At 30.7% G+C, this 25981-nt stretch overlaps 5 protein-coding genes and 1 long non-coding RNA gene across 9 annotated transcripts; 2 read left to right on the forward strand and 4 right to left on the reverse strand.

The window, feature by feature from the left end:
- The first annotated feature begins 1644 nt into the window (after positions 1-1644).
- On the forward strand, positions 1645-5525 carry LOC107019237 (heparanase-like protein 2). The gene is made up of 9 exons (XM_015219790.2): positions 1645-1863; positions 2084-2120; positions 2648-2831; positions 3035-3192; positions 3291-3524; positions 3618-3807; positions 3889-4014; positions 4104-4203; positions 4322-5525. Exons 1-9 carry the CDS (start codon positions 1645-1647, stop codon positions 4670-4672), a joined length of 1599 nt encoding a protein of 532 aa, XP_015075276.2. The 3' UTR covers positions 4673-5525.
- On the reverse strand, positions 3704-6500 carry LOC114077338. Of its 2 annotated transcripts, XR_003578525.1 has the most exons (5): positions 6392-6499; positions 5832-5912; positions 5622-5720; positions 4363-4658; positions 3704-3826 (listed from the first exon to the last, which is right to left on the reverse strand). It is a non-coding gene; the product is annotated as an uncharacterized LOC114077338 (long non-coding RNA). The 2 variants fall into 2 exon arrangements; XR_003578526.1 differs by lacking the exon at positions 5832-5912 and having other exon boundaries at positions 6392-6500.
- Positions 5214-7551, forward strand: LOC107018451 (uncharacterized protein At3g61260). 3 transcript variants are annotated; one of them, XM_027917204.1, is made up of 6 exons: positions 5214-5357; positions 5437-5525; positions 5607-5846; positions 6263-6794; positions 6967-7048; positions 7131-7551. In XM_027917204.1, exons 1-6 carry the CDS (start codon positions 5335-5337, stop codon positions 7356-7358), a joined length of 1194 nt encoding a protein of 397 aa, XP_027773005.1. In that variant the 5' UTR covers positions 5214-5334; the 3' UTR covers positions 7359-7551. The 3 variants fall into 3 exon arrangements, with proteins under 3 accessions (XP_027773005.1, XP_027773006.1, XP_027773007.1); XM_027917205.1 differs by having other exon boundaries at positions 7167-7551; XM_027917206.1 differs by having other exon boundaries at positions 5254-5357; positions 5444-5525.
- On the reverse strand, positions 7546-10691 carry LOC107018452. Its single transcript, XM_015218935.2, has 2 exons — positions 10524-10691; positions 7546-8641 (listed from the first exon to the last, which is right to left on the reverse strand). The coding sequence occupies exon 2, from the start codon at positions 8566-8568 to the stop codon at positions 7774-7776; it is 795 nt and encodes a 264-aa protein (XP_015074421.1). The 5' UTR covers positions 8569-8641; positions 10524-10691; the 3' UTR covers positions 7546-7773.
- Positions 10692-13131: 2440 nt separating this feature from the next.
- LOC107019238 (protein qua-1) lies at positions 13132-15026 on the reverse strand. The gene is made up of 2 exons (XM_015219791.2): positions 14215-15026; positions 13132-13877 (listed from the first exon to the last, which is right to left on the reverse strand). Exons 1-2 carry the CDS (start codon positions 14957-14959, stop codon positions 13411-13413), a joined length of 1212 nt encoding a protein of 403 aa, XP_015075277.1. The 5' UTR covers positions 14960-15026; the 3' UTR covers positions 13132-13410.
- Positions 15027-19432: 4406 nt separating this feature from the next.
- Positions 19433-20146, reverse strand: LOC107020943 (nodulin-related protein 1). The gene has a single exon (XM_015221483.2). It carries the CDS (start codon positions 20054-20056, stop codon positions 19598-19600), a length of 459 nt encoding a protein of 152 aa, XP_015076969.1. The 5' UTR covers positions 20057-20146; the 3' UTR covers positions 19433-19597.
- Between the last annotated feature and the right edge of the window lie 5835 nt (positions 20147-25981).

The following is a 25981-nucleotide window of genomic DNA, read 5'->3' on the forward strand; positions in this document are numbered from 1 at the left end:
ATATATATATATATATATATATATATATATATAAAAGTAAAATGCTAATTGTAACGGTTAAATTAAATAGATTAGACACTTTGAACACATCAAGGATCTATGGTCCAACGGTGTAAGGCTCTCCTGGCTACTTTAAAGGCGTGAATTTGACTCGTTTATTTGAAACGTCATTTTAAATTCAACTATCAAATCATGACTCAATCAATAAAAAAGTTAATTGAAGCAAGTTGAAATTGTTTTTGTCACCTCAACTTATAGATCAATTAAGACCTAACTCACCTGAAAAGTTTTTTCCTTTTCATGATTATAATGAATAGTTTTTATCATGTTCTGAGAATCATAAGAAGCATTAGTCATGTGATTAGGGTGGAGCTAGCATTTCAGTTATGAATTTGGTTGAACTGAATAACTTATATTTATATTTTAAAAAAATATTGAATATATAAAATCTTAATTTAGAATTTAATGACTTTAGAAGTCTAAAATTCTTGTATGCAATTTATCCCAAAAATATCCAATAAAGTGGTCATCTAAAATATAGTAGTTTAGATTACGTTTAGTGCATGTTTTGGCATAAAAATTATGAAAATTGAAGGAACAAAAAAGAGGAAGTATTTTAGTTTTTCTTTTTTCTAGTTGAAAATAGTATTTGAAAAATTGAGTTGTATTTGAACATAAATACGAATTGAAATTATCTTTGAATTTTTGTGGATACTTTAAAGTAAAAATTGTGAAAATATAAGTTTTTTAAATCCCAAAAACTCTCAATATTCAACTTAAAATTGAATTCTCAATTTATTTATTTATTTTTTTAAAAAAAAACATTGTCCACATCAATACGAAAATTGATCTAGTTAGAAATTTATATTTGAGATAATCTTTTAATTTATTTTTGAGGAATGCCAATTATTTTCTCACCAAACCTCATTAAAAATAACTTTATATATATAAAGTTGTGTTTGTCTTAAATACTGATTAATCCCAAAATTAAACCTTTTTTTAGCAGGAATTTCAGACCACAAAGGATAAAGTTAAATTGCTAAAAGATATATAATACAGTTAAAGTAGGTTTCAACTTTATAATTTCACGATATACATATTTTTTATACCATCAATTAAACGTATAATATATAATAATATAATAATACGGTGACCTAAATTGACATTAAATAGAAAATATATATTAATATTGTAAGAATTTCTTACCCTTTTATTATTATATTATACTATAACGATTTATTACTTTAACCTTTTAGCTTACGATAATAATACTTAATAATATACACGTCAAAATTATTGAAAGTGTAATAATTCTTTATATTGTCAGTATATTACATAAACTCAAAATCCTACTTGTACTAATAAGATGATATTTATCCTTTATTATATATTGAGTCCTTTCGAAATTTGAACTCTTAATATCTCGAATAAAAATAATTTTTTTTTTTTGTTAAATTAGAATCATAGTATAATTAGTACATAGTTTAATTTTGTAGTAGTCATCTAGGATTCATAATCCTTAGCCACTATGTCTTTTTTTTTTCTTTCTATATAAACGTATCAAACTTCAAAAAATTTATTATATTCTTCTTCTAGCTCTCTCAATCTTTTATTTTTATTGATTGATCAATAAAAAATAAAAATATGGTTTCAAGAAGAACTAGATTTTTTTGTTTGTTTTTTTTAGTTTCATCATGTTTTTTTAATTTGTCTAATTCAGATGAATTAAAAGTTATGGTGAAAGGAGTTACATCTATAGCTCAAACAGATGATAATTTCATATGTGCAACATTAGATTGGTGGCCAGAAAATAAATGTGATTATAATCAATGTCCATGGGGAAAAGCTGGTCTTCTTAATCTGGTAAATATTTTTTTCGATTTTTATTATTTATCTAAGTTTTGTAAATTCGTTCATATGTAAATTTATTTCTTGTGAATCAAGAGTAGCTTGAAAACAAGCTTGCTCTTTAGGTCTTGCGACTATACTGGTTATGTTGTTGTTATGCAGGAGGAAAAAAAATAGGACATTTATTTTTTTAATTGATTTATTTTAATTTATTTTATGTTTTTGAATTATGTAGGATTTGAAAAACAGGATTCTTACAAACGCTGTTAAAGGTTAGTAGTACTAGTAATATGTTGCTCTAATTTCTTTATTATTATTATATGGGCACGAAAATATTTTTTTTTAAAAAATGTGATATCTATTAATATAGGTCGATATAATTTTAAAATTATTAAATTTTTATTCTTTGAACAAGAATCTAGCCTTCAAACCATCATGTTCATTTAAATTTTGTATTTTTAACGTGAATATAGATTTGTGTATGGCAATTCGTTAATATTTTAACGAATATTAGATATGAAGTTATAATTTTAATTGTACTATGGTCTATGAGTTTAGTAATAAGTATCTTATATCTTGAACTTCATCAAGTTTAAATTTTGAATCTATTATCGATTAACAAAATAATATTTTTAAAATTTTAAATTAGAGTTTAATTATGGAAAGTTGTCGTTAACTTGGATGTTCTTTTTCATGCCCAATCTTGTTTTTAGTCTTAAAAAAAAGATGGTAAATATACGTTATATTTAAATTTTTTTTTTGCTTCTAAATAATATTTTATAATTTTAATTTTTTGCAGCATTTAATCCACTAAGACTCAGAATAGGAGGTTCATTACAAGATCAAGTTTATTACAAAGTTGGAAATTACCCCAAAAATTGCTCAAATTTTGAGAAAAAATCTGATGGACTCTTTGGATTTAGTGATGGATGTCTTCACATGAATAGATGGGATGAATTGCATGACATGTTCAACAAAACAGGGTAAGTAAAAAGCATCTCGTGTTCACGTAGGGTTCAAAATTAACGTGACTCGTGACTTATAGATCATACAAAGACTAATGTTGTTTCACAGCTTTCCATATTTGGCCTTATTTTATTTTATTCTATTCATAGTTATGCATGAATTATTTATCTAATAATAAACATTAACTTACGATTAACCAAACATGATATTATTTATGCAGAGCCGCGATAACATTTTCATTCAATGCTTTAATTGGAAGAATACCATCAGATGAAAATAATACAACTCTTTGGGTTGGAGATTGGAATCATTACAATGCAAAATCATTGATGAAATACACTATCAATAAGGGATACAAAATTGACTCATATGAGTTAGGTAAAATAAATAAATTTTATCGCTAAACAACAAAAAAAAATCGTTTTTTTCTTTACATGTTTATATATAAAAAAAATACTAACATTAATTTTTGTTAGGTAATGAGCTTTGTGGAAGTGGAGTTGCTGCAAAAATAAAGGCTCATCAATATGGTAATGATGTTAAGAAATTGAAGAAACTTGTCACACATATGTATCCTAATCCTGCTTATAGACCAAAAATCTTGGCCCCTGGTGGATTTTATGATCAAAAATGGTTCCAAGAGTTCCTTGAAACAACCGGACCGGGCGTTGTCGATGGATTGACACATCATATTTACAACCTTGGAGCAGGTATGTAATACTAATGTATGTTGTTAGTATTCCGAGGCAGATTCAGGATTTGAACTGGCGTGTTAAAAGAATGTTTGTATTGTTACATTGTAGGTGTTGATCCAACTTTGATTGACAAACTTCAGAATCCATTTTTCCTAAGTCAAATAGCTCAAACATTTAAGAATGTTGATAATGATGCTAAGTTGTTTTCACCATCATCTGGACCTTGGGTTGGTGAATCTGGTGGAGCTTATAATAGTGGTGGCAAAACCACTTCACACACCTTCGTTAACGGCTTCTGGTAACTCTTCATATCAAGCCTGATAAAACGTGATAACACGTAAAACGAATGTGTCTTATGTTAGTATTGGTGTTATTGTAGGTACTTGGATCAATTGGGAATGACATCAACATTCAACCATAAGGTATACTGCAGACAATCTTTAATAGGAGGAAACTATGGTCTTCTCAACACAACAAGTTTCATCCCAAATCCAGATTACTATGGGTACTTAAAACGCGATTCTCGTAATCTAAAATTTACTTATTTCACACTAAAGTTTAGGTATCTTACAAGTTTCTTGATGATATCTGCAGTGCTCTTCTATGGCATAAGCTTATGGGAAAGAATGTGCTTTCTATTACTCATGAAGGCTCTCCCTACATCCGCACTTACGCACATTGCTCAAAGACAAGTGTAAGTTACAACAACACTATCAAAGATTTCAACTTTACCATGGTCTTTTTCGGAACAGTCTCGGTAAGACCTTAGGTCTGCATACACTTTTTCTGAAACTTTTTTGTTGGTCTTTCAGGGTATTACAGTTCTACTAATCAACATGGATAAGTCAACTACCTTTGATGTCTCTGTTGTCGATGACTTGAATATGTACGCTGAAGGTGTTGCGTCTGTTGAGTATATAAATCCAAATCCTGATAGTGTTGATTCTATGCATCCAAGAGAAGAGTACCATTTGACTCCAAAAGATGGAAACATTCAGAGTGATGTCTTGTTGCTAAATGGAACTCCATTGAAGCTCACTTCCTCATTGGACATCCCGGTAATGAAGCCTAAGCTCGTTGATCCAACGTTGCCCATCAGTGTTGCTCCTCAATCTATCGTCTTTGCTACCCTGAGAGGGTTCCAGGCTCCTGCTTGTGCATAGAGAATTCACAGAGTTTAATCTATTAGTTTAGTTTTTTAGATATGGATAAATACATTAGGTCCTTCTTATATGTTTAGAGAAGTTTCAGATTAAACTTTAGTTTATTTTATTGTTTTAGTAAAGTTGTTTTATATTACATTGTTAGTTTTGCTGTCTTTATTTCTTGTGTTGGTTTCTGATTAAGGATTTGAATCTATATAAACCTGAAAAGAACTCAAGATTCCTACTTTTTCAACTTCCTCGACATACCTAAAGTATCGCGGTTTTTCGAGTTTCATACCTAACTATCCTACCTGAACTGAGGTGTGCTTTGATAAATAGCAGGTGATAGTTCAAGTATGAAACTCATAAAACCGGGATACTTTAGGTGTGTTTTTGACCGTTAACTCTTAAACGGAATTTGAATCTCTTCAAGAAAAAGCAAAGCATTTATAGCACAAGAAAAGAATGTTTGATAACTTTTGTTTGAAGATCCAAAACCAAAGCCTTACATGGCAAAGATACCTTAACTTAATCATTAAAATTCCTTCAAAAGCAGCAAAGCTTTTATACCTGACAAAAAAGCTTCTTTTTTTCTTGTGCTTCTCCAAAAAAAAGTTTCAACTTTTTATCTGATCTTTGAAATAGCTTTTTAATATAAGGCTCCATTACACAAAGAAATAATGGATATGCTTAAGCAAATAAGGTAATGAACGTCAATTCAAATTCTAGCATCATAAAGAAAAACTTTTTTGATCGTGTTGCAATTAACACAACTGTTCTAGGGTGAAGTTTACCGGTATAGGAGAAGAAGAGAGAGGTGGCAGCAGCAGAGATAGAACAATACCACCACAGAAAACTCAACCTTTTAAAGGTAGTAACTCAGACTCGAAATCTAAATCGTAGGAAAACAAGAACATCCTAAAAGCTTTTTTTGTTTTTGTTTTTTTGACAGAAACAAAAAGAATACCTAGCTGGTTGCACAGACCGTTTATAAGGACAATGAGTCGTGATTATGATTCCAGTGATAGCATTGATTATCCAGCTGCGGTGGCAGCAGCTGCATTTGCTGTAACATCAATTGAAGAAGAGAGTGAATATGACCACAGAAGGACAAATAGTGGAGGTGATAAACCTTTGACAAAGATCAAAAGTAAAGGAGAGGATATTGCTAAGAAACCTGAAAAGCTCTCAGGTAGGAAGAAATTTCCGATGATTCCTCGTCCTTCTTAGTTCATAATTAAGAATCATAATAAACAAGCTGTAGATGGAATGAGGATTAGAGGACGTGGTTACAAACCATGATGTCAGGGGCTCAAATCCCTCCTCTCCTACAACTGGTCCAAAATGAAAATACTTTACCCCACCGGGGAGTAGGAAACCCCACCCTTCTCCTCTCAAATACACATCTTCGTGATTTCTATCCAAAGGCCACTTAGACATTGAATAATTGAATTACTAAATTGCGAGATGAATAAACAATAAAATCAAGAAACAGGTTCAACAAATAGTTCAAACCGTTGGATTTCTTAGTTAAATAATGAGGACTAGTCAATAGTCATTTTATTTATCATCCTAACATGTTTCGCATTTTCTTCTTACTTGTAACAGATGAAGCTTCAAAATCAAGTTCAAAACTTCCATATAGAAGTGAGCCAATAGGGTCAACAACAATCAATCCAGAGCCAGTTAAATCTGTGCCATCTATTAAGAAGAAACCAACTTTTGGAGATACCAAACCTGAAAGTGAAGTTGTTGGAAAGCTCAAAAAAGTTCCATCCATTAAGAGAACGCCGACGTTTGGAGAAAGCACCCCTGAAAGCGAAGTTGCTGAAAAGGCCAAAAAAGCTCCATCCATTAAGAAAACGCCAACATTTGGAGATAGCAAACCTGAAAGTGAAGTTGCTGAAAAGGCCAAAAGAGCTCCATCCATGAAGAGAGCATCTACATTTCCAGACCAAAGCATCGATATCAGACCTCCCAAGGCTCCTGAGGTTCCTGTTTCCGCTCCTGCTGTTCAGCCAACTAGGCAATTTTCCTCACAACCAGGCATGGCTAAAGCGCCAAATACAATAAAGCCTGCAAGTGGAAATTCTCAGGCAGATATCTGGGAGAAAGAAGAAATGGAGAAAATCAGGATAAGGTACCTTGCTAAACTGATGCCTTGCCATTGACATCACACTAGAAAACCTTCACTTATACCTTTTTCTCCGAAAAGGACAGTGAAAGTGATATACCTGCATATTGACAATAACATTTCATTGTTCTATTATATGAACCACTTGTTACCCTTTTACTAAGAAGAGAAGCTTCAGGTACAAGAAGCTCATAAATGAAATTGTGGACTGGGAGACTAAGAAGAAGAAGAAAGCAAAGCGCAACTTGGAGAAAGTTGAGGTTGATTCTATCTTAAAATTTTCTTATAGTTGATCTTCTGGTATTCATTTATTTACCAACTACATAATGAATGAAATTACAGGCTGAACTATTATCAAATGAAAAAATGAAATTACAGGCTGAATTAGACAGGCGTAGGGCAAAAGCCAGGAAACATTTCAACGATGAGGTTGGAAGGATTGAAAGCATTGCAGGAGGGGCCAAAGAACAAGCAGATCAACATCGAAAGAACGAAGAGCTAAAGGTGTTAGAGAAGGCAAATAAGATCAGAGTCACTGGAAAAATGCCATCAACTTGTTCATGCTTTTAAAAGTACCATTCATAAGAAATCTGTAAAAAATGTAAATTGGTAGATCCAAATTTATTGGAGAAACATGAAAATATACTAAGGCACAATATTCGCCGTGTATAAGCTTTCATAACATCATCACAAATCAATAGTGATGTCAAGTTGTAATTCTCCGGAGGGAAATAAATCTATCTCAATGCAGTTATAGTAGAAAGAGCAACCCCACGATATCATTCATCCATTAACAATAGCAGATACAAACTTTGAAGGAAAATTAACCTTAACCTCCACAAAAACCAACAACTATTTACACCATCTCTTGAAATGAAAACTAAGATCAAACTGATGAGACATTGTTTACTAGTGCAAACAGTACTATGTATTACATCCTCGAAACTCTAAAAAGTAATCCTCAAACAAATTGAACAGATATACTTCAAGAAGTAATCTCTCTCACCAGCCAATCTAGAGCAGGATAAGCGAAGTATATAACTAGCAAAGATGGAAGTCCAAAAAGAATTGTGATCACCAGGTATAGAATCAAGATGCCCACACTGGAAGGTATCACAAATATAACAACCAGAAGAAGTGCAACAACCAACGGAAATTTGGATGTCAACCGGAAAAAGAAATCAAGGGACTTCTGAAGAGAAAACTGGGTCCTTTGCATTGTAGGGGTATCATTTGTATTAGGACCACTAGTGCCAGAACCCGAAGAGCCTATACGATGAGCCCTCCTGCAGTTCGTAACAGAACTCGCGTTCCTGGTATTTGAAGTACAAGGGGAGGAGCACATTAATTGATCCATGTATATGGCAGATGGAGACTTCATCCTGTCACCATTTCTGCTCTCCACCATCCAGAGGAGGAAGAAGTTCTTGCTAGGAAACTTGAGATTTCCCTGGTAAAACAATCGAAGTGTCAGCAAATTACACCATGGGCAGGAAACGAACGATGGAATCTGGATTTGTTGGGTCGATATCTTCACGGAAGCCGATTTGAGTCCCAACAGACAATTTTTACAAAGAGAGTGGCCACACCACAATACATAGGGAACATTCTCAACAATGTTAAATGATTCCCAACATATTGGGCATTCTAGTCCTTCCTCAGTGCTTTCGTTAGAGCGCATATCATCGTCATCTGAGTACCCGTGACAAGTTTGACTGGTCGTAGCAGAATCCCTCTTCTGGCCAAAGCTTGTGATGACATTTGAAATGGATTTCCACATAGAGACAGAACAACTAGTACAATAAGGATCTGACAGAAAACACTTTGTTCAATTTAAAGCACCTCTTTTGAACCTGAAATATAGAATTTAAAAATGTGACATTTATCAGAAAGAGAAGAACTGATGTTAGTGTGACTGCAACCACAGCCCCCTCAGATAGTTTTCAACATAAATAATGAATAGCTTCATATCATTATGTATCAGCAACAAGAAATTATTTTTAATATTCTCTAAATTGCTAGAAAAACAAAGCATCTAGACCCCCACCCATCCAAAAAGAATACCTGAAATGGACTCTATTTTCCGTCTAAGAGGTGAAAATTGTAACCAAGGTCAAACTTATTCCTCCAACCGAACCCTTTCGATGGGGCTATCAACTGCTATGTAGGCAGAAAAGGAGATTTTTACTGGTTTCTGCACCTTTGGTACTAGTCAAATCATACTCTTGACTGCACATTCAACCATTCATCTTAAAATTCAAATACTTACAACAATAGTCCGACGGATATTTTAGTGGTTAAATCCTATAAAACATCATGGGTTCACAACATTCTATAGGACTTGCCTTTCATTGCGGTAGATATCATCTAACCATACAACACTCCTGTAGCAATCCTCCATTCAGTCATCCTATTTTAATTTCATATATCATGTCTTCATATAAGAAATGAGCACCACCATTCTCTAAATTTCTACCTTATAATTTGTAATCATAATTCAGTTCTAGTTTCACCATTGTTGCCATAAATTGTGATAATCTACCGGATATGCATGCATCAATGTACTCCTTACGTACTTAGAATATATCCTTCCACTACAAGATTATCCTTCACTCAAAAGGAGATATCTTGACACTAAAGATTCAGCTCTTGGGTACTCCTTCAATCAGTCCAGTCTCGAACAAACACTCTTAAAGGAGGAAAAAACGACCTTGGCCACTCTAGCTCATTTTATTATAACAACAATGATGATGTCATTATCGCGAGTTAGTCAGGGTCGATTATATGTCTCCTCACAATTATAGAACTTCATTCAGACCCAAGAAATTCGACATGTACAATTAGATTCTCTACATTTTCTACTAGCATACAAATCTCTAACACCACAAAGATTTCTAGCAAAAAAAATTAGACCAAAATTTACTTATTTTTAAAGATTTTTACGATTACCTATCCCCTTTAGCACATTCCATCACCATAGTTACACAACTGTACACCAATGCATTAAGAGGTCGATGTTGGACATGACTAATCATCTCAAATAACCTTCTTTCATTTCACTCTTTATGTTTGCTACTTGCATATTCAGCTAAATGTGATCATTTCTAATCATATCTAATTTTGTACAACTGCACATTAATTTTGCAAATGATGACAGTCGTAGGGGTAAACCTGCGCATACACCGCCCTCCCCAAACCCTACTTGTGGGATTACAATATGTCTTCTTGTTATTGATGACAGCTATGGGATCTAAAACCATGTCCTTCCGGGACCAAAGCCTAAATTTGACACCTTAAACCACTCTAGTTCATTTCACACTCCCAAAATTTACTAATCCAATGACAAGAACTGATTCAAACAGTCATTAACAAAATACATAGCATTACAGGCACACCAGCAGAATTTCAAAAATCAAAACTTTTCCTTTATAAACTATAATTAAAAACATAAAACAAGAGAAACCACACTAACAAAGCTTCAAACCCCCAAAAAGGAGTTAAAGCTAGAATCTTGAATTCCAATTTCCAAAATACTTGGCAAATCAACAAACATTACATCAATCACAAAATACCCACAAAAAAATTCAACCCCACAAACAGATTCATCCATCTCACATGTCATAAAAATTCCAAAACACAAGAAATCCACAAAGTTCATAAAAATCCAATCTTGAAATCAGACAACCATCAAAACAAGATTATTTTTTTGGCAGATTCAAGAAAAGATGAACTTACTTGAATTAAAAAGATGATTTTTCAGAAATTTCCAGAAAATTTTATACAGAAAGAGAAGAAAAAGAGAGACCAAAGCAAATAAAAATGGGATTTTTATTGTGTAAGGTCTCTCTTTTTCCTTCTTTCTTTCTGTATCTGTCTGTATTCGGAGAAAACTGTGAGGAGATTTTACGTGGGACTAAACTGTAGATACCAGGTAGACAAGTGGAATGTTTTTTAATTAAAAAAATATATATATTTTTCAATTTTGATAAAAAAAATATTATTCTTTTTTGTTTTGTTAGGAAAAAATTGTAATTTTTGAGTACGGAATCGTCTTTGTTAAAAAGCTTTTCACTTAAATGTTAAATTTTCTTTCGCAAATTCGAATATAATCAGACATTAGTATAGATATCTAACACCGAGCAAGTTTTTTACTCAAATGTTAAATTTTCCTTCCAAATTCAAATATAATCAGCCATTAGTATAGATATCTAACACCGAGCGAGAAACGAAAAAAAAGGAAAAAAATAATAAGTGAAGGAGTACAATTTTATCTTGTCTTGCTATTTTTAGAATTTTTTGAAGAATGGATCTTTGCTATATTTTGAATTAATATCTACTTTGACGGCTAAAAATTTTTCATCTTATATAATAATATCGATATTATATGAATAATGTATATTTATTTTTATGAAGAGGTTAAAAAGAATAAAATGTAAATCTTTTTTTATTCTTTCTTTTGTCGTGGCACACATCCAATCACCATTATCATAAGCACCTTCCGATTAAGGCCTCATTTAGGTCTGAATCTTAATTATTCAGATTTAGCATATTAAATATGTTTGATTTTTAGGTCTGAATCTGAATCACATTCAGCCCATTAAATTCATTTATTTTATTTTAAAAAAAAACTCATAATGATCAGAAGAGGTCTGAATGAATCAGATCTGTAGGAGACTCTTAACAACATTCAAACTTATTTAATAAGTTACTCTCATCCGTTTCACAAAGAATGACCTAGTTTGACTTGACACGAAGTTTAAGAGTACAAAAAAGATTTTTTATCTTGTGGTCCTAAATTAAAGTTAGATTTAAAAGTACAAAATTGCCCTTTGATCTTGTGACCTTCAACATGCCACGTGGAAAACTGATTTTAAAATGTTACCAAAAAAAACTGAGGTCATTCTTTTTGAAACAGACTAAAAATAAAAGGAGGTCATTCTTTTTTAAAGGATGAAGTATCAAATAATACATCGCTTCTCTACTTTAAGCGTTCTTTTTTATCTCATAACTAAAACTTTCTTTCTCTCTTTTCTCAATCAAACACCATTTTCCCTCTTGAATTGGTAAGTTTTGATAAATCCTTTCAAGTTTTTTTTTATATTAATAATTTTCTTGTATTGGCAATGTCAAGAACAATGTCGGTGTATTGGTGTTTATCAAGGTTTTTGAATGAAAAAGATTGTACTCCAAATCATTATTATTAAAACTTTTAAAACTTTTTTTTTATCAAAAGTGATATATTTTGTTGAACTGGAATTTTTATGATATTTTATTAATTTAATGTTAATTTCACATGCACATTCAGATATTGAAAACAAAAGGCATTAATTATTTAGTGTTCAGATTTAGATCAGAGACCACATCTTAATAATTCAGATGTGTATTCAGATCAAAACACCTGAATCTTAATGCAAATGTTAATATTCAGATGTGTATTCAGATTTAGACATCTTATCTTAATGGAAACAAATGAGGCCTTAACAAGATTAGAAAATGTCTTTTCATCACATCTTTATACTATAAATAGATGATTTTTTTTCATTCATTTATCATGTCACGATCATCTTATGATGCGATAAGCATATGATGATGTGATATTTAAAAATAGAAAAAGAGTTTTTTAGTCTTGCTTGAACTTTCTTAAGATAGAAAAATGAATTATGAGGCCGTAGACAAATATATTTTCAATACTAAATTCTATAAATAAACTGATATTAAAGTATTTATTCACGGATTGTTAGAGTTTTCATAGTTGCATAACAATTTTATGGTTGGGTTGGTTGCTTGGTATAAATTCTTTTCATTTAAATGGTTGTATGTCTATGTAATGTATCAATATTGCATAAGCAATGTATAATCATGTATATATAACGCATAACTATGTATCAATGATGTATATTTTTTATATACGTTATTATATAATATTTATATTGGAGTTGTTCGTCTTTTTCGACGAGCTGATTTTTTTTTTCTATTCTCAACCCGCTCAAATCTTCTTTAAGCAGATTCAGATTATTTTAGTTTGAGCTCCTTTTTGATATTTCAAGTTTATTATTTATATATTCACTCAAAATAATTTAAGAAAAGGGTGTAAATATCAGAATTTAGACCACAACTTCATTAGAAATGCAAAATGATGAATACCCACTAACATGACCGTAAAAAGTATAATAATTTTTCAAAGACATTATTAAATTTAATTATATTTAAAGAGTGATATATTATAATATATAATTAATTTATCTCTTATTTTTATAAAAACTATGTCAAATTAATTAGAACAGTAAAAATAAGGAAAAATAAGGCACGTTACTTTTAAAGTTTCTATAGCAAAAAAAAAAAATTGAATCAAATAAAAATTATATATATTCTACTACTTGACAAGTACATTAATAGTATTTGCATGGCAACTCATAGCCACATTGTACATGTTACCATTATTACAATTCAAATCAAACTATAGCTAAAAATCAAACTTTAGCAAAGAAATGAAAACAAAAGAATTGATCAAACAGATCATGATATTCTATGTTACAATTAATCTATACTTCTTTCTTATTATTACGATAAGAAAAATAACGTATCCAATATAATCTCATAAATAGAAATATATAAATATTTTCTACTTGAAAAAACTTCCAGCCATCTTAAGATAATCTGTTTTGTTCCCATCTTCGTCGTGTTTGTTGGGGCTACGATTGCCATCACGTTCATCAGAATCTTTCTTAAACAAACCTTGAGCCATTTTCATGACCCCACCCATCCCACCTCCGGAATCTCCGTCGCCCTTTGGACTTCCATTACCACCGTCGGACTTTTTATTGAGAAATCCTTGTGCTTTTTTTATGTATTCACCATAACCCCCTCCAGAGCGACTATCATCTTCATCTGAATGTTCATCTTGGCCATGGCCAACAGGTTTTTTCTTGGCTATTCCTTCACTTTCACCACGTCCAGATCTCGGATCATCATCGTCTTCTCTTGAACGTTCACGGCCACCGGATTGTTTCTTAGGCATTTCTTTGCCTTTCATCGTGTGCTCATCTCCGGAATGATCATCACTAACTTGTTTCTTAGGCATCCCTCTACCTATTGTAACATGATATCATCAAATAATACATATCATCTGTCACAACTTACTCTTTCTGTTCGAAATTATTTGTCATGATTTCTATTTTTGAAGTCAAATTATAAAAATTTCAACTAATATTTTAAGACGTATTTATCATCATATTAATATGCAAAAAATTGTAATTTATAGTACTTTTCATGTAGTTTTAGAATATTTAATTTTTTTATTTAAGATATCAAATTAATGTACCTTTGAAAATTAGTCAGAGTGATTTTTAATAAACACAACATGACAAACAATTTCGGACACAGGGTAAACTTTTAATATAACAATGACATGAATATACATACTCACCTTCCTCACGATCATGACTTTGATTGTCACCGGATGGTTTCTTTGATGGCATCTTCTTCTCTTTCGTGGCGTGCTCTCTGCGCTCATCATCGTGATCATCATCATCTCTTGCATTGCCACGTGGGCGAGACTCCGATGAGTTCTTGTGCTCCGCATCACTAGAAGTACTCTTTTTGGATCCAGCACCAGCACCAGTACCAGTACCAGTACCAGATTTGTTGGGTTTTGAATTCTTAAGCTCGTAGCCATGAAGATAATCCTCGGCTTGTCCGATATATTTACCAATTCCATCATCTCCTAGTTTGCCGTAGTGGGAAGCGGCCGCAAGGAGGTCGGCGGCGGCTCCGGCAAGCTTTCCGGTGTCCAATTCTTCTTTTGGCTTGCCCTCGCCGCCGCCTAATTGGGATTGTGCAGCTGCAGCCACCAACTTCGCGCTAGCCATTAGCTCAGAGGTTGTTGGCTGTTTGTGCTCATTTGGATTATGAGCACCGGTGCCTGCCGCCGTCTTACCGCCACCACGGCCGGCGCCAGCGGGCCTCTCGTCGTCACCTTCGCCGTCCGACCGTCCACCACCTCGACCGCCGCCACCGCCGGACTTGCCGGAAGTTTTTCTTTGTGGGCGGTCATCGGAATCATCCACGTCATCATGATGTTTTGTTCTTTCACTGCGATTGGAAGTTTCTTTTTCATCGTCTTTATCTTTGGAATTAAGAAATTCTTTTCCTTTAGCAAAAAGGGCATCCATAATTTTTTTTTTGTTTTAGATAGTTAATAAGAAAATTAGTATAGTATTATTACAAATTGAAGCAAAATAAAATGTGATTCAAATAAATAAAATTGGTGAATGTGAAAAATTTATATGAGAGCTTTAGAGATTTTTACTGAAAAAACGAGAAGTTACACAAAAATTTCGTAATTTCGTAGGTGTAGAGTAAAGTTTATACAAATGAAACAACGATTATTTTCCGCATATCACTAAGGTCCCTTCCTCAAATTAAAAGAATAAAAAATGGATTATCTCACAATTAGTATTAATTAGTATGCATTGAAAGGTTAGTCAATAAATTTTCTTTATTTCTTTCTTAAATTCTACTAAAAATCAAATCATATTTCTTTTATTTCTTACTTAGTATCTCGTATTCATATTAAAATTTAATTAAATTTAAATTTATATTTGTAACGACCCGCTAGGTAGTTTTGAGAACTAGGACTAGTTTGACTCCTTTTAAAAATTTAAAATGGGTACTTTTAAATTATTCGAAGACTAAGAGTATTTAGTTGATAAAAAATTTTTAGTGAAGAATTAATATAGTTAATAGTTAATGGGTCATATCCATAATTTATTCAATATCTTATACTTGACCCATTAATTTATTTAAATTAGTGGGATTAGTTTATTTGTTATAATAAATTAACATTAGAAAAAACAGAAAAAATAAAAAGGGTTCAAAAAAACTACCGGCGGCGTGGGCATAACATTACTCGTGAGTCGTGTATTGCAGGTGAACTTTCAATCTAATTGTGTTATTGAATGTTCATAATAATATATTATTCTGATTTTTATGATTTAATGGGATAATATAGTGCAAAGTGGTGGGGTTAGGTGTGTGTTAGTCATTGAGTGAAAGAGTTTTTAACTTTTGTTGTTTTCTGTTTATATTTTTATGTCAATTTTCCAATTTTGCTTTGTATACCTGCAAGGTTAGTGGACAAATTTTGTGACTTTCCAATTCTTCTTTATAGATAAATTTTTTTTTTTTTTAGGTTTTGATTTGAATTCAAGAATGAAATGGTCAGAATAGGTAGAAAGAGACATTAAATAATAGTTTTATATTATGGGTCCTTACTAGTACTTGGTTGAAACATTTTGGATTTTTTTTTTTACTTTTGGCAAGGTTTTTAGTTCCCAAGGATTTTCAATGGCTGCAGTGATAGTTCTTTTTTTTTGGGGGGGATTGAGAAATTGTATGCAAATATGCAGATGTATAGGAATTTGAGGTGCAACAAACTAGTTCTTCGTAAATGGTTTTAAGTCGGCTTATTTTCTTATTATTATCATATTAAGATACTAGTTTTTGGTATATTGAGATAGGAAATTAATTATTAGGTGTATATTATATTAAGATTGAATTTTAGGGTATTTGGAGAGATGAAAGTTCAATTCTTGACTTAAAATTTAGCAAGTATAATAATTTTGGCATATAAACTATATTAAAATTTGGAAGTTGATTAGAATTATGAGTGAGTTTTTTTTTTTTTTTTTGGGTCTATGATAGACATACAATAATTTTAAAGTCTACAAACTCGCTTACTTACGAATACTGCGTAATTGGTAGATTGTGAACATTCCGAAACTTTGCGAAAGGGAAAGAAACTATCTTGAAGATTCGTGGCACGAGGTTCGGCTCTTAAGGTATGTTAAGACTTTTAGACTTGTTGAAGGACGTTTTCCTAATTAAAGATTAAAAATGAAAATAGACTAAGGGGTAAGGGCGAAAGATGGGGGTCTCGTATCAATGGTGTGACGGGCATTGGTACGAGTACTGGTGTTATAAAACGGAAAGTTACTACTATAGAATGTGGAATGTAATTTGAGAATTTGCCAAAGCATATGGGCATTAGCTGATATATTGTTAACTTGAAATTTTGGTGTGATTGCGTTTTCTTTATTACACCCGTACAATTGTGATAATTGAGGTGGTTATGTATTATGTTGATACTGATCGATTGAGATGCATCATTATCCCCTTATATTGAAACAATATTGTATACATGCATTGACATGAGATTGAGTATGGTGAGATGTTAAGATTGTAATTTGGGCACGTGGAGACCGTCCGTGCGGAAGTTATTTGATATTATGATGGTGCGTTGAGATCGTCCGCACAGACACGTGGAGATCGTCCGTGTCGGTATATGGACCTCGCGAGTCCCCCATGGGTCATGAACTCTCGATGTATTTCCGAGGAGTATCATGTATATACGGTTGAGTGAGTACTGGGTATTCTGAGACATATCATTACATGGCATCATATTGCATTGCATTTCATCCCATCATTCATTCTTGATGACTATATGTTTCGTTTGGTGTTTGGAAAATATTAAATGTTGATTTCCTTTATTGATGAAACTTAAATAGTAAGTGTAATATATATATATACTTGTACAATCTAAGAATTTATTTTCTTATATAACTCCCGTCACTACTTCTTCGTTGTCGGTCAATGAGACATACTGGGTACACGTGGTTTCGTACTCATACTACGCTTGTTGCACTCTTTGTGGTGCAGATTCGATTCCGAGTAGGAGCACATCTCGTGGAGCAAATTGAGTCCGGCTTGAAGTTCTTGGAGTTGTGGTGAGCTGCTTGGCTGTTCCGTGGCCCACACCTCCCTCTATCTTTTATTTATTCTGTTATTAGTATTCAAACAGGGTATCCCTTATGTTAGATTTGTCATTTAGTTTCAGACTTGCATCGAATTTTAGAAGCTCTTGTACTTAAGACATCAATTCTTGGGGTGATATATTTTATCTTCGGCATTTCGTACTTATAAGGAACCCAATGTTGGAGATTCTTGCTAAGTGTTAGTCTTTTTACTCATTTGTTGATTTACTTGGGTTAATATGTTGGGTTGGCTTACCTATTGGTTGGGAACATAGGTGCCATCACGACTTGCAAATTTGGATCGTGACAATATTAATTTTTTTTTATATAATTAAATTATATTACGTTAATTATGATGTAAGAAGTAATTTACGATTAGAAGACTTGTATAAAAATAGACAAAGAAAAAAGAAAATAGAAAGTTTAATTGAAGGGCTAACTAATATAGAAAAAACGTGTTTAAGTCGCTGCCTAACACTTTCTATAAATAAACCAAACAGTATTTTTATGGAAAGCTTTCCAATGATATAATGATTCTTGTCAAGGCTAGCTTTTGCTTTTGTTATTATTAATATATTATTTTAGATAAAAATTAATAAAATTTATAATTTTATTCCCTTTTTTAAGACAAAAAGGGTGTGTAAATATTTGAGATGTAATTTAAACTAGTTCAAATATGTTATGTAGATGAATAATCGATTTGTAAACACATTCAATTCAATTAAAATACAAAAAGATAAAGATATTTATAGAGTGATGATTAGATCGATTTTATTACGTAAAAAAGGATTAAATAAAACTTTTTATATTCAAAAGATGTAAAAATATTGAGATGGATGTATAAACATATTAGAAATAATTTAGAAATGAAAATATTTAAAACAAAGTATAAATGATATTTATAGTGAGTAAAATTAAAAGAAAGAAATTAAAATAATTTTAACATGTAAAAAAGAAGAGATATGTGAATAATCCAATAAAATATGTGAGAATTAGATGTAATACAATAGGATCGAGGAAAGACAAATATAGATGAAAGAATATTGAAAATATGATATATTTCCTTCAATTTATCGAAAAAATAAGCTTAAATAAAATAAATAATGATAAACAATCAATAAATAGTTAAAATTTATCTTATGACTAACTTGTTCAAATATTTAGCTTGATGATGGTACAGAGCCTCCTACGTATGTTTAGGTGATCGCTTTTTATTATTTTAGAGTATAATATTTTGTGAGTTGAAAATGGATTAAAAATGGAGAAAAATATTTAAAAGATATTTTAATTTTAATTAAAATTGTTATACCATATTAAACTTTATAAAAAACTTTTATATTGCCATTACTTAATACACTTTTTGTCTTGTGATACTTTTTATTTTTCGAAAGTTAAATAATTTAATTTTTGATCGGATATTTATGTATGAAATTTTTAAATTTTTGAAATAAATTTATATATTTCTAAACTACATAAAGATTACTATAAGTCACAGTAATTAATAATTCAAAATGCTAAAAGGATATTTGAAAAATATATGATCAAAGATAATTTATTTGAATCTCAAGATGCAAAAAGTGTCGATAAAATGAGACGAAGGGAATAATATATTTCAAAAGTATATATATCCACATATATTTATTATTATTTATAATTATACCATATCTTTTATGTCTCACATGAACACATATATATCTTAAAATACACTAAATATTAAGTAACAGTTTTATTTTTAATTTTGATATCGTTATAACAATTTCAGATATGAGATATTTTTCTCTCAAAAATAAGATTAATCTTTGTTCTTGACTTCTTTCCCAGAAGCAACGAAGATAACACTAACAAAATCAAACAAACACAAATTTTACTGAAATACACACAGCTTACATACATATTACATAAACCCAACTCCGGCGCCGGCATTGAACAGTGGCAAATTAAGAAAAAAAACTGAAATATAACATCAGCCATAATTAAAAAAAGTTAATTAGACTCTAATTACTTCTTGCTTAAGAAATCACCAGCCATCTTAAGATAATCAGCTCCTTCACTCTTTTTTTCCTCCTCCTTATCTCCTTCAACAACCGGCGCTGGCGCCGGATTCGATTCCGGTGCAGGCGCTGGTGCTTTTGCTTCTTCAGCAACCGGTGCGGCGGCCGGGGCCTTATCGCCACCGTACTGGTGGAGATAAGTTTGGGCTTTCTCAACGTACTGTCCAATTCCTTGAGTTTCGTCTAATTTTCCGTATTTCTGTGCAGCGTCGAGCACATCGGCTGCTGCTTCAGCCACTTTTTTGTTATCAATTTTTTCGGAATCTTTGTTGAATTGACTCTGAGCAGCATCTGCTAACACTTTAGCACTGGCGAAAAGCTCTGTTGTTGAACCTGATTCCTCGCCGGCTTTTTTGGAATCGTCGCCGGCTCCGGCGCTCTTAGCCAAAGATGACAGAAAATTCATGATTTTTTTGTGAAGAAGAAGATTGAATTGTGTATATGAGATATGATTTGAATAGTAAGGAGGTTGTATATATAGAGTCTTCTGGCACGTACCTCATTTGTTCTGTTTGAGTCAAAAGTTTTCTGAAAATTATGTGATATTTTTCGTATTTTAATATTTAAATAAGTTTATTTTTTATTTTAAATTTTTTATAAATTATTTTAACATTTTGAATTATCAATTATTGTAATTTATAGTAGTTTTTATGTAGTTTATAAATATATAAATTTTATTTCAAAAAATTTAAAAATTCTATACGTAAGTGTCTTCGAAAAATAAAAACTAACACACAAAATAAGACAGAGGGAGTATTTGTTTTATTTTTAATTATTAGTAGCTTTAGAAAAAACATTTTATTTGATTAATTAAATTTAAATGCACGATAAATCTTTTATCATGAGTAAACACGCAATTTTAAAATTTTTATCAAATTTAGAAGTTATTAAGAGTTTCATGTTTTTACAAGAATTTGAAATCACTTGTTATATCGTATGGTAGATTGAAAAGTATGTTTTATTTAAATATCAAAGTATTTTTAAAACTATTATTAATTTAAAAACGAAACTCATAATTGACGAGTGGATAATATATAGTGAAGATATTTTTCTTGGGCTTTAATGGTGAGGTGGTGTGAACTGTTTGAACGTGTCTAATGGGCCCCCACTCTTATGGAGGGCCCATTAAATGTGGACCCAAATCAAGAGAGGTGTCGGCCACACACATTATACTCGATTTTTCCTCAAATAATTAAATTGCTTTCAACGGCTAAAGTATTCTCTTTGTCCGGAATTGTTTGTTATATTACGTTTTTTAAAAGTTAATTTAATTAATTTTTAAAATAAATTATATTATATTAATTTGATATTTTAAATAAAAAATTAAATATTCTAAAATTATATGAAAAATACTATATATTACAATTTTTTGCATATCAATATAATGAACTATATCTTAAAATGTAATGAAAAATATATCTAAAAATGTTATCAATAATTTTTACTCTAAAAATAAAAACTATGACGAACAATATCAGACGGAGAGTACTATCAAATTAAAGTCTGTTGATAGTAATTAATGTTCATTAAAAACCATTTAGTTGTCTATCACTACACATCAACTCTACGAGTCTACAACTACTCTCAAATTACTTTTACGCCCATATCTAATCGTAACATATCTCGTATAATTCAATAAAGAAATTATAAACCAAATAATGTATATAAAGATCCAAGAAAAATGTACAAAGAATTTCGGTAATTAGTTTAGAAAATCTCTTATACACCTTAACGTTATGGTAGATATATTATAATTACAATATTCGTGTTTACTATAATATTATTTAATTACTTATTTGATAAAATTTTAAAATAGATATTGAATTGGAGTAGTATATATCTTATTCTTTTTTCAGATTTTACTTATAAACTATACAGAATATATATATATATACTCTCTCCGTTCACAATTATTTGTTAGGATAAGGTCATGTAGATTCCTCAAGAAAAATTAATATAATATTTAGTTTGATTAATATAACCTTATAATATCAAGAATATCAAAAGTTTATATATATATATATATATATATATATATATATTCTCTCCGTTCACAATTGTTTGTCAGGATAAAGTCATACAGATCCTCAAGAAAAATTAATATAATGTGTAGTTTGATTAATATAACCTTATAATATCAAGAATATGAAAAGTTTATATATATATATATACACACACACTCTCCGTTCATAATTGTTTGTCAAGGTAAGGTCATACAGATCCCTCAAGGAAATTAATACAATGTGTAGTTTGATTAATATAACCTTATAATATCAAGAATACCAAAAGCTTACATAACTCTTCAATTGAACTACACTGTCATTAAGGGCGGAACTAAAAAAAAAAGACTATTTATTTCTTGACTATTTAAATTGATAATTATTTTTGAACATTTATTTTTAGTATATCTGTCAAACAATTGTGAACGGAGGGAATAATACATTAAGGAATCGTTTGGTAGGTGTATTAGAAAATAAAATGCATGCATTAAGTGTGTATATTAGTAATACCTTTTTTGATAGACTTTTTCATGCCAAGTGTATTAATTTGTGTATTAGAAAATATAATGCATGCATTAAGTGTGTATTAGTTATATACTCTATTGTATACTAATTTGTGTATTACTAATACCAAGGAGTTCTAGGTATTAGTAATACACAACATTTTAATATTTGTATTAGATTAAATAATTACAAAACTATTCCTAAAGGCTTTTCATTTTCTTTCTTGTCATGAGTTTTTGTTTTTATTTTGCTTTACTTTTTGGTGTCTTTTAATTTTTTGGAATCTTAATAGGCTTTATGACCTCTTATATAAGTACTATTTTTTAACAAAAGTTTCTAATTTCAAAATAATTTAAGCAAAACATTTACTATTATGACGATAATTTTGATTAAAAAAAATTATTTGTCAACATTTCACAAAAATATTTTAATGCAATAGTATAACTATGTAATTATTATTTTTTTTAAAAAAAGAAGAATTAATGATGTTTTAACAAATAGAGTAATTTTTAAAGTTTTAGCAAAGAATTTTGTTGCAAAGAAAGTGTACGAATAAATAAAGTTTGAATAGTGTATTTGTAAATATATATTTTCTAATAAAAATTATATAAAATTTGTTATTTCTAATATATTAAATCAAATAATGTATAAAAAATAATATTTGTATAATCAATATAAATATTAGTATTATTTTACATTATTTTTACACACTGCCTGATGACCACAAGCGATAGCATGGCACGACAAGTGATGATGGTGAAAAGGAACTGAGAGATGACAAAGAATTAAAAAAATATATATATTAAATTTCTGTCGGCAGAATATACTATAATGATGCTACAAAATTTTGGCTACTATTTTAAATTATAACGTCATGTATAAATAATGACGATTATGATTCAATGGATAGGATTTATCCTGTACTTTACCTTTATTGCAGATTTAAATTCGAATATTTTTGGAACTTTTTTTTTGTTATTAACTATTTTTATTTTAGGTGTATCTTAATCAAATTTTAATATAAATACGAAAGTTATAGTGAAAAACAAAGATATAATTCATTGTGACACCATGGCCCCGTAGTTATTGCTTTGCAAGGTTGCCCCATCATTTAGGATACTTTATTTCAATTTGACTCCATAAATGAAGGATTCGACTATCTTCATTTGAAAAAAAAAAGTAGGCAACACCTTATTATTGTGTTGTTTGATTTTGATTGATTAAAAAAAATTATTAAAAAAATAATTTAGAACGTATAAGTCATATGTATTTATGTGATTATATATTATTGAGAAAATGTATAAGTATTTTTTAGATTATGATCCAATTTTAGAGATACATATTAATTAAATTAAGGTTTTATTATTTTCTTGAGCTCATTTATTTTTTTGTATTTTTATACACCTTTTTGGCTTATGTGGCATTCAAATATCTCCTACATAACTCAATTGTATGGAGTCATGGAGTGTGTCACGTAGGTAAAAAGATGCACAAAATTATGTATAAAATGAGTTCAGGAGTAATATGACCTTAACTTAGTTAAGGTGTATCTCTGAAATTTCAATCATAATCTAGGAACGCTTATGCATTATCTCTATATTATTTATTAAAAACATAAGTAAAAAATAATAAGTAATATTTTTTAATATTAAAAGTAGGGCAACTTTCACATATAGCAAATAAAAAATTCATATTTGTATGCTATAGCAAAGTTTGCATAATTGCGCTCCGTAGCAAACATAGAAACTGTATAATTCGCTATACATATACTGTTGAAGCAAATTGTATAAAACGAAGTGTATAAAACAAAAAAGAGAAAGACACTTGGGCAGAGAACTGTATAAAAACGAATTGTATAAAACGAATTGTATTATTATAAGTGTATAGAACAATTATATACAATTTAAATTTGTATAAAATGAGAAAGAGATAAAGACAAAAGAGACTTGATAAGGAATATACAATTGAATCGAATTGTATAAAACGAGAAAGAGAGAAATTAGATACAATTTGAAAATTGTATAAAACGAGAAAGAGAGAAAGACAAAAGAAACTGGGCAGGGGAGTATTTTTATTATATAATTATAAATGTATAGGACGAAAATATATGTACTTGCATGTGTATATACAATTTTCTCATGCTTTATACAAATAGAAACGCAATTTATACATTCGCTTCTGTTTGTATAAGTGAGAAAGGCGAGGGTGGCGAGCGAGATTTGAGAGAGTGGCGAGCGAGGTCTGGAAGAGGGAAGAGAGGGAACAAAAATATGTGTATTTATACAATTAGAAACAATTTTTATACACTTGTGTTTGTATAAAAAGTGAAGAAGCGAGCGAGAGATCGGAGGAGAGTGGCGAGCGAGATACTTGGGAGAGAGGCGCCTGACAATTTTTTGTAACGTTTGCTATGGAGCACAATTAAATCAAACCCTAGCTACTCCATTTATTTTAGGTTATTAGTTTGCTATTATATACAATTTTGTTTTAAAAGTATGTGTTTTAGATTAAAATATATTGTATCACATCAAATTGTGACTGAGGATTTTAGAAGTACTTGATGGATTTTTAGGATCTCACATTGTCGTACTTTATTTTTCATATCTTTTCTTTTTTGAGGCAGTAAGTATTACTATATAACACTTAGGGGTGGGCATTCGGTATTTCGGTTCGGTTCGGTTTTTTCGGTTTTCGATTTTTGTAAATTGCGTACCGAATACCGAACCGAATTCGGTTCGGTTCGGTTTTTGTTAATTCGGTTCGATTTTTATTAATTCGGTTCGATTTTTTATTTCGGTTTTTTAATGGGCCTGTTTAGTGGGCTTTTTAAAATTTTAAACTTTACAATTTTTTCAATTTTTTGTTTGATTTTTCAACTTAATGGGCTTTGATATTTCAACTTAGGGTTTCTTATTTTTTTTAAAAAATTTATTTAATATTAATAATTATTAAATATAATATAATTTATAAATTATAATATAATATTTCGGTTTAAACCGAAATACCGAATTCCAAAGTAATATGTACCGAAAACCGAACCGAAATACCGAAAATACAAAAAATTAAACCGAATACCGAACCGAAAACCGAAATACCGAAACCGAAATTCTGAAAAATTTTGGTTCGGTTCGGTGTTTCGGTTTTCCGGTTTTTATGCCCACCCCTAATAACACTATTATAAATATCAACTTTGCTAAATGACAATTTAAAAAATGGAGATGAACAACTTGCTAATGTCGAGTCACAAGTCACTCCTTCAATACAAAAAGGATGTGGCCCCGACTTAAAAAGGAAACGTAAATAAGTGAAGGAATATTGATTGTATTGAAGTGTTAACCTAATAAGGGAATAAATGGGAGATATATATAGGAGATATAGGAAGGAGTACTAATCCTAATAGGACTAGGATTAAGGAGTACTAATCCTAATAGGACTAGGATTAGTACACAGTAAATACTAATATTATTTAATACTATTTATTTAATACTATCTGTTATTATCCCTCCTCAAGCTGAGCTGAGCGGAAGCGAACGGAAGCTTGGAACTGAGGTAATCGTGCTGTCGGCTCGGAAGAGGCTTAGTGAGAATATCAGCCGGTTGTTCTTCAGTGGGTACATACTGCACAGTCATGGTGCCGGCCTGAACTTCATCGCGAACAAAGAGACAATCGGTATCAACATGCTTCATTCTGGTGTGTAGGACGGAATTCTTGGCCACACAGATGGTTGATTTGTTGTCACAATAGAGAGCAGGAACAGTGTGAGTGCCGCGGAGTTCGCGAAGAATATATGTGACCCACATGGTCTCAGCAGCAAGAAGAGCAAGGG

This window comes from Solanum pennellii, chromosome 5 (assembly GCF_001406875.1).
Source record: "Solanum pennellii chromosome 5, SPENNV200".
Classification (NCBI taxonomy): domain Eukaryota; kingdom Viridiplantae; phylum Streptophyta; class Magnoliopsida; order Solanales; family Solanaceae; genus Solanum; species Solanum pennellii.